This window comes from Pantherophis guttatus, chromosome 7 (assembly GCF_059756535.1).
Source record: "Pantherophis guttatus breed Tessera chromosome 7, ASM5975653v1, whole genome shotgun sequence".
In the NCBI taxonomy this organism is placed as follows: Eukaryota; Metazoa; Chordata; class Lepidosauria; order Squamata; family Colubridae; genus Pantherophis; species Pantherophis guttatus.
The window spans coordinates 78,478,143-78,493,629 of record NC_142069.1 but is presented as its reverse complement, the minus strand read 5'-3'; the positions used below and the strand labels follow the sequence as shown (position 1 = coordinate 78,493,629).

The following is a 15,487-nucleotide window of genomic DNA, read 5'->3' as shown; positions in this document are numbered from 1 at the left end:
GGAGGGGCTGTGCGTGCTCCCCCCCTCGACCAGTTTTGGCTGCCAGAGACATTGTGAGATGGTCCTTTGCTATTTCCAGGCCGGTCCCGCGGGCCAGATTTAAGTACCCCGCCGGTCGGATCCGGTCCGCGGGCCTTCAGTTTGACACTCCTGTTCTAAACCATAGACATGGATCCTTAATATAATGTGTCTCAATTGACAAACCATGAATTTCAGGAGGCTAGAAATTTGGAAACTGAAAATAGGCACAATTCAGATGAGTACTTAAATCGAACTACTGCTTAAAGAGGCAAAATATGTTACATCTTTCGTCTGTGATAATCCTAGCAAACAGGATCTTTCCTACTGGATGTAATTTTGACCCAAGCAAAATATTTCAAACACGTTTTGTTGCATTGTAAAGTTAATAAGTTGCTTCTCTTTAGGAACTCTCTTGCAATAGAGGACATTCGTCTTTAGTTAAAAGCAGGACTGGAATTAAGAAGGGATTTTGTCCCAGCTTTGTAGATCTTACCATGTTGTATTTAGATATAATGATGATCTCCAAGCCATGGTGGCTGATGTTCTCTGGTAGCAAATTTCTTCAAACATTTTTGTGGTTCTTTGCAATAGGACTGGTCAGCTGATCTGAACCGTTCTCTAAGTAGAAGGGAGAAAAAAAAGGCAACAGATGGTGTGACTTTGACCAGTGTTAACCAAACAGGGGATCAGCAGTCACCGCAAAAAAATAGCAGGTAAGATGATTTTTTAAATTTTATTTACTCAAGTTTCAAATCGGGGTGTGCAAATATTTTGAATATTTCAAAACTAGATCAATTGGAAGAATTTGGGTTTTAAGTTCCACTATTTTAAGGAAAAGTGAGAAATAATCTCAATTAAGATTACATGGACATCCTTGTGTTAAACTTGATGGTAATAGTCAAAGCATGATTTGTAGCCAAAAATGCACAAAAGAGACAACAGCTGTAATTGACTGGAACAAAGGAAAATGGTTTCTATATCTTGCCAAACAGAGCTTTTATCCCAAGCTTTGTAGCCCCAGATTCAATTTTTTTGGATTGCTTGAGTCTTCTACATTAATTCATTATTATTTGTTCTAATATTATGTCCATTTGTGTAAAACGATAAGACTTCTGTAAAGGAAATTCAAGGGCCATCATTCTCATGTACCACTATTCCCAAGCAAATCAAATCAAATCAAATCAAATCAAAACACAACACAACACAACACAACACAACACAACACAACACAAATAAAATAATGGAAGAGCGTGTAAAATCCTTTTACAGTACTGTAAAGCCATTTTGGAAATTCCCAATTTAATTCCCAATTTAATTCCCAATTTAAATATTTTTAAAATTATGATCGTGGTTAGGAGGGGGTAACAACAGAGTTACCAGCAGGGTGGATAAAAATCAATGATTTAAAAAAAAAAAAAAAATCAGATTATTTTGATTTAAATCAGATTTTTTTGATTTTTATCGAATTTATTTTAATAAAAAACTTTTGGGGTAAAAATCTATCGTAAGATAGTTTTCTATTTAAGATACATAAATAATTTAGTTTATTCAGCATGAAACGGAGCTTAGTTATGTAGCATGAGGCTGTATATTCTGCAACACTGGGACTATCGGTGAGTCAACAGTGGGTCAAAGGAGTAGCAGAGATGACAGTTGCTCTTTAAAAATTATGATTTAAATTGAGTTGATTTAAATCAAGCCTTTTTACTAGTGATTTAAATCATGATTTAAATTGTGATTTAAATCAACTCGATTTAAATCAAATCCACCCTGGTTACCAGAGTAACATAACTCTGATGATCCTGGAAGAATAAGGGATTTTAAAAAGTGAAATGTATGCCCCAAATGTTGCGGACATCATAACATTTTAAAATTGCACCTTCTCCCCCCAAATTATGACATTCCCCCTCCTTTATGGTGCTCTATCATTAACCTGTCTGTGGCCCCTGGGCAATGCACATACAAACTGCAAGCCCCTAGACCAGGGGTGTCAAACTCAAACTTTTGGTGGCAGAACACTCCGGCCAGCACAGACGCCCCTGACATGAGTGACGTCAAGCTGGCCATGCCTACCCCGCCCACGCCCCCCACAGCCTTCTGAGGTCAAACACAATGAAATTGAGTTTGACACCCCTGCCCTAGACAAAAAATACTGCTCAGCAGCACTGACTATTCAGCTGGTCCTTGACTTACAACCACAACAAAGTCCAACATTTCTGTTAAGTGAGACATTTGTTAAGTGAGCTTTGCCCCGTTTTACAAGTTTTCTTGCCACAGTTGTCAAGTGAATCACTGCAGTCGATAAGTTAGTAACTTGGTTGTTAAGTGAATCCGGCTTCTCCGTTGGCTATGCTGGTCAGAAGGTGTTCTGTCCCCGTCTCACATACACACACAAACAGACAGCCGGGGGTTAAATAAACTGGCAGACAACCAATTCTTCCGATAAGAGGCTTGGCAGCAACCCAGTAGCTGCGTGCCAAGAACTTTACTCCTAAACAAAATACATACAGTTCAAGAATTGTCCAGTTTGTAAAATAAATCCAAGGCAGAGAATGTTGTTTCCAAAGATGCAATGTGACTCAATAGTAGTTAGTTTTGTCCGTCACGGAGTCTGAATGGCCACCTCACCCCCTTTTATATCCTGTGGGGTGTGGTCCAGAGACTCAGGCCTCTTCTTCTGTTGCACGCGCTTATCTCTGCGACGCTGCCAAGGATCCAGCCAAGACTCATCTCCCTCATTACTGTCCACCTGTGGCTGCATGGACGTGCTTGGCCCCGGCCCTATCTCTTGCCCTTCGGCGGGCACCGAAGGCATTGCCAGAGAGGAGGGTCCTGGAGAGGGAGGCCTTGCCAACTCCTCTCCTTCACTCTTGGAGTCCTCTCCTGCCAATGACACAGGCTCAGCTAACGGAGCCACAACAGAAGGTCACAAAACTTGATTGTATCACCCCGAGATACTACGGCCGTCATAAATATAAGCCAAGCATCTGAATTTTGCTTACGTGATCATGAGGATGCTACAAACATAACTATGAAGAACAGTCATAAGTCACATTTTTAGTGCCATTGTAACAAACTGTTATACTAGAGCACTACACTAGTTTTACTTTCCCTGAAGGGGGTTTAGTGTGTAGAAAGCTATGCTGCCAAGAAAGACCTTTGCAAGATTTCTTTCCCAGCTCCTAATTGGGTGTCTGTATGTGTTCTTTTTAGAGGTGTTTTTAGTTTTCTTTTATTAACATTTCATAAACAAGTAGTAGACTTGCTTTCAATTATCTGGCTTCATGAATTCGAAAGGACTATTAGTCAATGCAGACGTATGTTAATCAATACAACTGAGGATTTAATGCAAGTAGTCCTTGACTTTCAACAATTCGTTTAGTGACTGTTGAAAGTTACAATGGCTTGGGGGAAAAAATGACTTATGACTGTTTTTCACACCTACAACCATTGCAGCATCTCCATGTCATGTGATCAAAATTCAGGTGCTTTTGCAACTGGTTGATATTTATGACGGTTGCAGTGCCCCAGGGTCATGTGATCACTTTCGGACAAGCGAAGGCGAAGTGGTTGTCTGGGGAAGCCACGCTCACTTAACAACCATGTTACTAACTTAACAACTGCAGTGATTCACTTAACAACGATGGCAAGAAAGGTCCTAAAAATTGGGCAAAACTCAATTTAACAAATGTCTCACTTAACAACAGAAATGTTGGGATCAATTGTGGTTGTAAGTCGAGGACTACCTGTACTGCATTAATATTAAGGAACAATTGCCATCTCTTGTGCTTGGGAATGGGACCGTGTGTCCTAAATCGCTTTTCTATGAGGGGCTGCCCTGCAGTTTTAAGTGCAACCACAGGAATTTCTGTAATTCCTGATAATATTATTCCAGATATTGCCAATATATAGAAATTGTGCCAGGAATATCCCACTTAACATGTTAGGTTTTAGAGGGCTGGCTAAGCATAATTTACTGATATCTCTGGTGAATAAGTTTTTTTTTCCAATTAATTTGTGGCTCATTAAAGTTTAAGTGATTGCTTAACTTTCATAACAATGTGTTTCTGATATAAATGCCTTGTACAATACAGGTCCTCAAAGTTTTGTTCATGCTCTCGAATGACTTGCAATTTTGTGCTGTCCTTCAGTACATCAGCATAGATTCAAGTGCGTTGAAAAATATCCTGATATATGAACAACATATTTCACAAGCAATGTTTCTTTCACATTAAAAGTCTCATTTAAGTCTGGTTTCTTCCAATTTCATTTTATTCTCTTATGATAAGAATCAAAGGTTGGGAAGCTTGTTAAAGAGAGCCCCTACCTGTAACTACGGTGAAATTTCCTGACAAGGGAGAGCAATTTTAACCAATGGCATTGCCTCCTGGAGTTGTAGCTGCTCCAATCACTGGAGGTTTTCAAGAAAAGATTGGACAACTTTTTGTCCAGAATGGTATAAGGCCGTGATGGCGAACCTATCGCACGCGTGCCACAGGTGGCACACGGAACCATATCTGTAGGCACACAAGCGTTGCCCTAGCTCAGCTCCAGCATGCATCTGCAAGCCGGTCAGCTGATTTTCGGGCCTTCCGGGTCCACTGGAAGTCGGGAAATGGGCCGTTTCCGACTTCCAAAGAGCCTCTGGGGGGATGGGGAAGGCTGTTTTCGCCCTCCCCAGGCTCCAAGAAAGCCTCTGGAGCCCAGGGAGTGTGAAAAACGGGCCTACCGGTAACCTTTTTGCTGTCGCGTGCCAAAAGCGGGGGGGGGAAGCACGGGGAGGCATTGAATTATGGGGAGCATGACCCCCCCCCACTTGCCCCGCTTTTGGCACGCAACAGCAAAAAGGTTAGCCATCACTGGTATAAGGTCTCTTCCCTTAGGCAGAACAGACTAGTCCAGTGGTCTCCAACCTTGGCAACTTTAAGACTTATGGATTTCAACTCCCAGAGTTCCAGCGAAGCTGGCTCAGCAATTCTAGGAGTTGAAGTCCTCCAGGCTTAAAGTTGCCAAGGTTGGTTGGAGACCCCTGGACTAGAAGACCTCCAACGTTCCTTCCAGCCTTATGATTCTAATTGTATTATGATAAGTGTTGAATTGCCAAGTGCTTTTCTCTCTTAACTTCATGCTTCCTTGGAGATTCACTGCTGCTTTCATCGGGAGTTAAGATCTGTTAAATCAATAGGAACTTTGCAAAATCAGTACTGCATTATGAGGCCACTTTTAAATGCTTCCAAATACTTGTTCTCAAAAGATCCAAAAGGTATTATCATAATGCTAAATTTAGTAAGAGTCCTTCTTGGCATGAAATTAGCCAAGTAGTTGGCTCCATTTACATTATAAATGATAAGGCCTAAGGAATGGGCCTTTTCGGGTTGCTGGTATACCTACAAACTCTGAAGCACCTCTCCATTTTTATTGCTTACCAGATTTATTTTTATATTCGATATTACAGTTCATTGTTCACTGTCTTCCAATTGGATTCAATTTACTTTTTAATAAACTATTGTAACTGAGAAAAACTGTTTCTGAGGAGAAATGAATTAAAAACGTCCATCTTAGAAGGAAGATGGAGATATGCTAACTTGGAAGTTTTAGCTTTTCTCTTTAAAGGTTTTTTTTTTTTTAATAAAATACAAGAAATAAACAAACTTATATTTCTTCTATTACCTGTTTATATATGATAGGGTCACCTTAACCCTTTTTTTCTCCCAAATAGCAACCTTAGTGTCCCGAGTAACACAGTGCAGTCAGTACAGTCAAGTTACAATCCCTTTGAAGACGAAGAAGATTCTGGAAGTACTGTCAGTGAAAAGGAGGACAATAAAATCAAAAAGTTGGTGAAAGAACTGTTCTCAACTTGTTTTTTCTTGACTTACACTTCTCTATCCAGGGTTTCCAACTCTGGGTTTCTTCAAAACCATTGTGTGCATGAAGTCCTTGCTCAGAGGTTACCTACCTTTTGCAGACTTGACTAACCTACCAGCACTCTATTCCTGTTTTATTTTCGGATTGGTTTTTCTTCACTGATTCCACAGACGTGATCTTTGGTAGTGTGCTTTGAAACCATTGCTGGAATTTTAGCACCGGCTGTATTCATTCGGATATGTTCCTTTAGGACTCTCTCTTTATCACATAACATTTTTCCTTAAACGAATTATCTTTCTAGTGTTGATGCTGGACTGCTGGTTAATAGCTTATACACATACTCTATATGCTTCTCAGTTCACTGTTAATGCTGACTTTTCTCTGGTTGTTTGACATAACAAAACATCTCATGATTAAATAGGAGCCCTTGTTGGCCGCAATAGTGACATATTGACAGCTTTTGCCCAAGAGTTCAGCTAAACCAAGCTAAAATAATGTATTATTTGTGTTTAGTGTTAGCAGCTATGAGAAAAACCAGAGTTTGGGGGCTGAATGGTCTGATGAAGAAATCAACAATCCGTTTTCATCCAATGATACCCAAGGAGAATCTAATCCATTTGATGAAGATGTTTCCCCTACAGTGGAAGTGAGAGTCCGAGCCCTCTATGATTATGAAGGCCAAGAGCATGATGAATTGAGCTTTAAGACTGGTAGGTCTTGTCTGGTCATATGACATATTTTTCTACCATAGGAAATGCAAGAAACTTCAGGTCTACCGTGTGTCGGCATTTTGGAATGTTTGTGGTGCTTTTTTAGAAATCAGTTGGTAGAGAGAAATCAGCCTTCCACTCAAATTTGTAGAACGTTCGCAGCTACTAAGTACGAATGTGCACACATGTCCCATGGGAATTCCTGGATCTGTAAAAATAAATCTAATAGTACTGCTTTGATGGCTGGTTGCACAGTAAGCTAAATATTTAAACTTAATTTGGCATTTTTATTCACCTATAGCCGTGATGGTGAACCTATGGCATGCATGCCACAGGTGGCATGCACTGCTCTCTCTGTGGACACGCGAGCCGCCCCCCCATTCAGTTCCACCACGCATGCACACGTCTCCTGCCGGCCAGCTGGTCGTCGGGCCTCTGCCGCGCATGCGAGGGGGGTGGGGCATGTGCGGGGGTGCCACGAGCGCATACGCTGGGGTGTGTGCTGGGGTGCCATGTGTGCGTGCACAGGGGCTGGGGTTTATGCGGAGGTGGGGTGCATGCATGGGGCTGCACACGCATTGAATTTTGGTGGTTTGGAGGTTTGCGCATGTGCGCGCATGTGCTTTGGGCACTCGGTCTGGAAAAGGTTAGCCATCACTGACCTATAGAATCCTTTCCAACAACCTGGAATAGGCAGTGTTGTTTGATGGTGTTAGAGGTATTGTTGCAGGGTGTAAATTGTTCCAAGTAAAGCTGACTTTTTCAAGCGACTGATGGGGATTTTTTGTCAATCTTGATGACGTTCAAATGGATCTCCAGATGTTTTAAAATCATGCCCAAGGCATCAATTGGTACTATCTTTGCTTTCTTTTGCCATAGTAGATCTACTTCTATTTCCAGGTCATTGTATTTTGTTAACTTTTTCTAGTACTTTCTCTCCTATTCTGCTTTCTTCAGGTACTGCAAGATCCACTATCCAGAATTTTTCTATGCCTTTCTTATCGACAGTTGTTAAGTTTGGGGGTGTTACGTGGCAGGTGCTTGTCTGTTTGCATTTTGGAATTTTTGAGGTTCTTTTAAAAATTGAGAGAGAAATTAACCCCTCTTCCCATTAAAATTTCTGCATTTGTAAGAGGTTTGCGTGCACAAAGTAGTAATGTATACATTTGTCATATAATAATTGTTGTAGTTGTAAAAAGTAACATGGCAATACCGTTTGTAAAAAAGTGAATATGAATAATTACTATTACCACTTACTATTGGCTTTCAGCCAGCCTTGACTCCTGAGGGCTGCCTGGATTAGATTCTGAAATTTTCTTGGCAAAAATTTCAGGAATAATTTGCCTTTGTCTTTTAAAAAGCTTTTGATTGTCTTAGTAAAATAAAATAATGAACTAATTACTTTAAAATTAAGACTACCTACTAATTAATTCTCTTTCAAATCAAGGCATTTATTTATTACATGGGAAGGTAAAATATCTTCTATTTGCTTTGTCAGGCACCTGTCCATTTTTCTTCACTGAATTTTTCTCTTTGCAACTAAAGTGGGATAGGAATTCCACTTTTTCTTTTTTTGGGAAAAGAAAGGATATTTCAAAAATCTAAGAGCCCATTTATTCGTTCTCTTTGATAATTAAAAAGACTGAAATGCTTGTTCACAGACAGATTCTGCACATTCTGGAAATGTGCCATAAGACACATAATATGGTGATAGCTCACTGTTCTCATACTTTTGCTTTGGAAAAAGATGGCACTCAACTAACCTTTTTCCCAGGTGGAGCAAAGCAGAATAATGAAGATGTTAGATCTCTCTTATGACCCAGTATGCTATTAACAGCTTCTTCTTAAAACAAACTTAGTCTAAATCACATAAACATCTCAATCTCAGTATGCAAATGCCACAGCGTTGCTTCCAAGGGCACTTCAGCCTAGACTCACTTTATAGTATAAAAATTTCAGTTACTGTTTTTAAATAATAGCAGTAGAGGTAATTCCCAATTTAATTCCCTCTGACTGGATGGTGGGGAGTGGAAGGATTTATATTCCTTGCAGACAGCTGGTCATTTGCATTCTTCCATTCCCCATCATCCAGTCAGAACTGAAGAAGCTTCTTGGATGAGAAGCAAAATATCTTCAAAGAAGAACCAGAAAGTCCAGTTGCCTCTTGAAAAAGCATCTTTGGGACAACAGCAGTAGAGGAAAAATATAGTTCTGTTTTAGAATAGAATAGAATAGAATTCTTGACTGGCCAAGTGTGATTGGACGCACAAGGAATTTGTCTTTGGTGCATATGCTCTCAGTGTACATAAAAAGAAAAAAAATACATTCATCAAGAATCATAAGATACAACACTTAGTGATAGTCATAGGTTACTAAATAAGCCATCAAATCATACTAGGAAAGAAATAAAACAATATAAATCATAGCGATACAAGCAACAAGGTTATAGTCATAAGTGGGAGGAGATAGGTAATAGGAAGGATGAGAAGAATAACAGTAATACAGTCTTAGTAAATAATTTAGCAGAGTTGTGGGAATTAGTTGTTTAGCAGTGATGGCATGCGGGGAAAAACTTTTTTTTGGGAAGTATTTTTTTTTAAAGTAATCAGAAAGATTTCCTGCTTGCACTTATTTCGATGAGCATAAAGCACTTCCCATGCATATTCAATAATAAGAGAATATTACACAAATAGTGTTAATATTGGCTGGTAGAGCCAGTTTGGTATAGTAGTTTAAGACAGGGATCCCCATCCCCAGGCCACGGCCTATTCGAAATCAGGCTGTGGAAGAGATGGGCAAGCGCCCGCCGTTCACACAAATGGAGCTGTACACACACATGCGCGCCTACCACTCACACGACCCCACCTCCCTGGGCCGCCAAGCTGGAAAGCTTGGGGACTGCTGGTTTAAGACACCAGACTAGAAACCAGAAGATCATGAGTTCTAGTCCTGTCTTAGGCATGAAACCAGCTGGGTGACTTTGGGCCAGTCACTCTTGTCATGTGAAAAAGGCCAGGGCAAACCACTACTGAAAATGTTGTCAAGAAAACTGTAGAAATTTATCCAGGCAATTGCCAGGGGTCAATAATGGCTCAAAGGCACAAACCCCTAACCAGGGCTGAAATGCTGCCAGCTCTATCCGGCTCATGGGAGCCAGTAGCGCGCCGACAGCAGGTAGTTTGGACAACAGGTAGTGCCGGCGGCGGGAGGCTCCACCCCCCCAAACTGGGACGTCATCACATCCCGGTTTGACCATCTGCACATGCTGTGCATGGCAAACCGTTAGGAAAGGTAAGTACATTTCACCCCTAACCCTAGCCCTACCCAAAATCAATCTTGAATACTTCTAATAAGGAAGATTTATATTTAAAAAGCAGATTAAAAAAGCAGACGATGAGGTTTTAAATATCAGCTCATGAATGACTCTGTTGTAAAATCTCTGTAGATGTCTCGTCCCAGTTGCTATTATTATGCCCATTGTGGTTAATCACAACCCAATTATAATTTGTGTTTAGTTTTTTTTTTTCAACTTGTTAATCTGGTTCTTGAATAGAGCTTGGGGAAAGTAAGGGATCAGTGTAATTTTCTTATAATTTGCTAGTAGAAATAGCGAAGACCGCAACTGCTCTAGAAAGGCAACATTTATTGACATTCTGGTATAGAGAGGTTATCAGATTACTTTTTTTCTCTCTCATAGGAGAAGAACTAACTAAAATAGAAGATGAAGATGAACAAGGATGGTGCAAAGGTCGTCTGGACAATGGACAAGTTGGGCTGTATCCTGCAAATTATGTAGAACCAATCCAGTGACAAATAATTCTGAACGAGATATAACAACGCTCAATCAACATGATGCCTGTGGTTCATTATAAGAGGAACTGAAATATATCTATTGATCTATCTATATATCTTTTAATGCAATTAAATTGATTGGTTCCTATGTTCCTTCAGCAATCTCCAATGCTTCAGGCTGAAACCTAGGAAAAGGTTTGGCATCTTAAAGATAGCAGAAAGTCAGCAAGAAAATGACAGCATTCATTTTTATCATATTTTATGATGACTGTTTTTATTTTGCTCCAAAATTTGCTAAATCAGTGCCTCATTTCCTTTCTTTTGGATATTACCTTAAGACCAGTTTTGTTCAATCAGTAATGACTTGATCTTCGTAATTTGAAATTAAGTTTTTTAACTGCAATGCTGCATTTGTTAGTAATTTGTGAAAAATGCATTTTTAAAACTTAAAAGTTATGTAGCATTTCCTTCTTCATGCATGGTCTACTACTTCATTAGCTGTTACATAAATAATGACTCAGAAGTATTGTCCTCTCAATCCTGTATGCTTTATTTTTTTCATGCTGTCAGCATGGCTTAATAGTGTAAAATGCCATATATATATTACAATATCTATTGCAAAGATTCCAGTAGAATTATCTGCAACTATTAAGGATTCCTTTTTCTTGGTGAATATTATTTTGACACTTGAAATCTCAATTTCCTAAAGGACAACATCATGTACATTTTAAAGATTTCCCCATATTTCAAGGATGTCATTATAAAAACAATATACAATTATAAAACTTACATTCTGTAAGTTAATGATTTTATGTGATTTGGAAAGTTAAACGTGAGGTTTATTTTTTCAAGCCAGAGACTAAAATGTACTGCCTTTTTATTGATATGCTCTTTAAGTTGTCTATATGTATATATAATTTGATATTAAAATTAAGGAGCATGTGTTAATTAGAAAATCTATTGTATATGCATTAGATTTCAGATTGTATCTGACACCAGAATATCAATGTTTTATTAACTTCAGTGGAAAGTTAGCAGCAGCTTTTAAAGTAAGCAAAGCAACTTAAAATGCAGGCATATTTAAATTTGCTGTTTCATACATACACTTTTAGGTATAAGATAGAAGACTTAGCTGTGCCCCTCCTGTCTACTCTGAATTTAGCCTTCCTCTTAAGGTATAACAACTCAGTTTCCCCTTCCATATTATATTATAATCAACTAGTTATCATTCCATCTGTGCCTACCCACAAGTGTCTGCATGAACTCTCTCACATCCACTCTTGCAAGAACGTGAGTTTGTCCTCCCTTTGTTTCAGCAGGACTCCTCTTTGTAATTGGGACTGGGACCAGAGGGATTAGAGTTCATTGTGTACCTTTGGACTCTTCTGACAGGAAATGCATCCAAAGCACACTAAACAGTGTTTAGTGTACTTTTAAGACAAAAGTATACTGTGATCTAAGTCCTTAAATGATAATATTGGGGTTTTATTCTCAAGACCTATAATTGTTAATTAAGACGTGATTCCAAAGTTAACATTAATCCAATGTTATTATTGTAGCAAAACACTGTAAAAACTTGGTTGGTTTGCGGATCAGCTGTAGAAGTGTCAGACTCTATAGATTTTGCAGGCAATTTAAATGGCAAAATTGTGAACTTGTTTAAAATGTTGCTTTATAGAAAATTTAGACCTTATCAGTAGAAATGATGTTTTAGGGAATCACACTGTAATTGAAATGATAGTTGAAACTGAAAATACTGTAAGTGCTTCCTGACTATTCCATTTGTCTGTGGAAATTTACATATTTATTAATATTGAAGATTAATTATATTAAGTGGGTATTCGATCTCTGTTGTGTTGGTGTTCCAGCATAATTGTTCAGAAATGGAAATTTTGAATAAATGGTCAAGAATTAGTCCACAATATTTTTGACAGTACAGTATTTTAAAAATAAAAAATTGAACAAAAAATTTACTACCACATAAGGTCTATATTATTTTAACTATAAGCACTGTATTTGTATATTCTCTGGATTATATCCTGAGAGAAATTAAACCTATTTATTCAAGGTAGTGGGTGCATAATGACTAGTCTGAATAAGCACCAAACACAACAGCTAACGTGGGAAAAGAAGAGGTGCCATCACTTAAATACAAATTCCCTTAGAATAGGAGTGTCAAACACAAGACCCATGGGCCGAATCCGGCCTGCGATGTGGTCAAATGCCGCCCATGGGGCCGTCCTGGAAAATATAAGGGGCCAGCCCGCATCGCTTCGACTTGGTCTACCCAATGCGAAGAGGAAACATGCCAGCAGTTTGGGCAATGGCATCAAGCTGGCCACGCCCATCCAGTCGACCACACCCATCCAGTCAGCTATGCCCAGTGAGTGGTGTCAAGCTGGCCATGCCCACCCAGTTGGCCATACCCATCCAGTTGGCCACGCCTGCCTGGCCCTCCGAGGTCAACCACAGCCCTGATGCGGCCCTCAATGAAATTGAATTTGACACCCCTGCCTTAGAACATATATGGGGTACTGCTAATGTGTCGCATTGTTGTAGTATTAGTATATTCTAGAACAGTGGTAGGTTTCAAAATTTTTTACTGCCAGTTCTGTGGGTGTGGCATGGATTGGTGGGTGTGACTTGATGGGCGTGGCAGGGAAAGGATACTGTAAAATCTCCATTCCATCCCCACTCCAGGGGAAGGTTACTGCAAAATCCCCATTTCCTCCAAGTTCTGGGACTTGGGAGGTAGAGAATAGATGGGGGCAGGGCCAGTCAGAATTTTTACTACCGGTTCTCCGAACTACTCAAAATTTCCGCTACCGGTTCTCCAGAACTGGTCAGAACCTGCTGAAACCCACCTCTGTTCTAGAAGTGACACACATAAAGATTTATAGTCTGCAGGAATTCCTGGTCTACCAACCAAAGCTAGGTAACACTTGCCCCACTATAGTTCCAACTGATTCTCAAGCAGAAACCACGAACAACTCCCAAGTCATGAGTGGGTTCCTTCTGGAGAGCATCATAGCTGGAAATGGTAAGAAAGCCAGATTGTTTCTGGAAAAACAGCACCTTCAACATTCCAGGATTTAAATTGGGCTTTTACTTCCCATCCGCTTCCTCATAGCTTCCAGATACTAAATCAAGGTTTTCCCAATGTCACTAGATTGGATTGGCGTGAAAATGTAAATCTAGATATTATTAGCACGCTGATGATGTTATGCCTGTGGATAAAACTTTCCTAGTGGTTTCTTGCAGATGGTGAAGAGCAGGGCATAACAAGCCTGCGGCTATTTACTTACTTTAAAAAAAGTATATTAATTTCCTTTACAATTCACTGGCAAAAGTAAAGCCTTGAGCTAGGCATAAAAATAATAAAAGATGGGATAGAAAGCCATTCTATGAGGGAGATTGGCAGTCTCTAAATATAAACAAATACATAATACATGTTTGTTGACAACCCAAGATGTCAATATCTTTTATCATTCCATGATTTGACTTCTGTTCAGGAGAGCAGTAATCAAAACATCATTTAGAAACAGTTTCTCCTTTTTAGTTAACAATACTACAGTTAAGTTTAACTCCTGCTGATTTCAGGAACACTCTCTTGATAACGATCGAGAAGTTGTTTGCTATTTATGATGTTGTCATCGTCCAGCCTATGACAACATCATAAACAATACAGGTAGACCTCAACTTATGACCACAGCTGAGCCCAAAATTTATGTTGCTAAGTGAGAAATTTGTTAATTGAGTTTTGTCCCATTTTACAACTCTTATTGCTTCATTTGTTAAGTGAATCCCTGCCGTTGTTAAATGGGTAATTTAATTTTAATTTAATTTATTAAAATTTATATGCCACCCTTCTCCCGGAGGACTCGGGGCGGCTCACAACCATCATGTAGAGTAAAAACAATAACAATAACAATAAATAAAGTTAAATAAAAAATACAATTAAAATCCCACAATTAATTAAAACTCCCAACAGATCAGACAATTTGTTTAAAAAGCCATGTCTTCAGGTCTTTGCGGAAAGAACGGAGGTCAGGGGCTCTCTGGAGCCCAGTGGGTAACTCATTCCAGAGGGTCGGTGTGGCCATATAGAACGCCCTCATCCTGGGCGCCGTCAGCCAACATTGTCTGGCAGACCGCACCCGGAGGAGGGCAGTCCTATGTTAGCACACTGGGCGGTGGGAGGCCGGTAGCAGGTACTCCTGCAAGTACCACAGGCCATGCCATGAAGGGCTTTATAGGTAAGTACCAGCACCTTGAAGCGGACCTGAAGGACCACCGGCAACCAGTGCAGCTCGCGCAGGAGAGGTGTTACCTGGGAGTAACGGGAAGCTCCCGTAACAACCCATGCGGCCGCATTCTGGACCAGTTGGAGCCTCCGGGTGCACCCCAAGGGCAGCCCCATGTAGAGAGCGTTGCAGTAGTCCAAACAAGAAATAACAAGAGTGTGAGTGACTTTATGGAGGGCATCCCTATCTAGGAAGGGTCGCAACTGGCGCATCAGGCAAACCTGTGCAAAAGCCCCCCTGGAGACGGCCGTCAGATGATCCACTAAGGACAGCCATGAATCGAGGACGACATCAATGTTGCGAACCCTATCAGAGGGAGTCAGCAACTCCCCTCCCATAAAAAGTGATGAGGCCACTAGATCCTGGGATGCCAGCATCCACAGCCACTCCATCTTGGAGGGGTTGAGTCTGAGCCTGTTCCTGCCCATCCAAACCCCCACCGCCTCCAGGTGCTTAAACATCATGGAAAGGGCATCCCTGGATTGGTCAGGGGTGGAGATGTAAAGCTGAGTATCATCAGCATATTGATGGTAACTCACCTCGAAACTCTGAATGATCTCATCCAGCGGCTTCATATAGATGTTAAAGAGCAAGGGGGAGAGAACTGAACCCTGAGGAACCCCACAAGTAAGGGGCCTGGAGGAGGATCTCTGCCCCCCTTCTACCTCTCGGGCGTACTGCCCGAGAGGTAGGAGAACCACTGTAAGACAGTGCCCCCCACTCCCAACCCCTCGAGTTGTCTCAGTAAGATACTATGGTCGATGGTATCAAAAGCTGCTGAGAGGTCAAGTA

General features: G+C 40.4%; 1 protein-coding gene across 2 annotated transcripts in view; it reads left to right on the top strand.

Annotated features, from left to right (window-relative positions):
- The window catches only part of PACSIN2 (protein kinase C and casein kinase substrate in neurons 2), a 43,867-nt gene extending 31,554 nt beyond the window's left edge, over positions 1 to 12,313 (top strand). The window contains exons 8-11 of one of the 2 annotated variants that reach the window (XM_034442043.3): positions 613 to 734; positions 5,741 to 5,857; positions 6,403 to 6,599; positions 10,297 to 12,313. In XM_034442043.3, coding sequence (XP_034297934.1) covers positions 613 to 734; positions 5,741 to 5,857; positions 6,403 to 6,599; positions 10,297 to 10,409 — 549 coding nt within the window. In that variant the 3' untranslated portion in view covers positions 10,410 to 12,313. The remainder of the gene's footprint in view (positions 1 to 612; positions 735 to 5,740; positions 5,858 to 6,402; positions 6,600 to 10,296) is intronic. The other variant, XM_034442045.3, reaches the window with a different exon arrangement.
- The last annotated feature ends 3,174 nt before the right edge of the window (positions 12,314 to 15,487 follow it).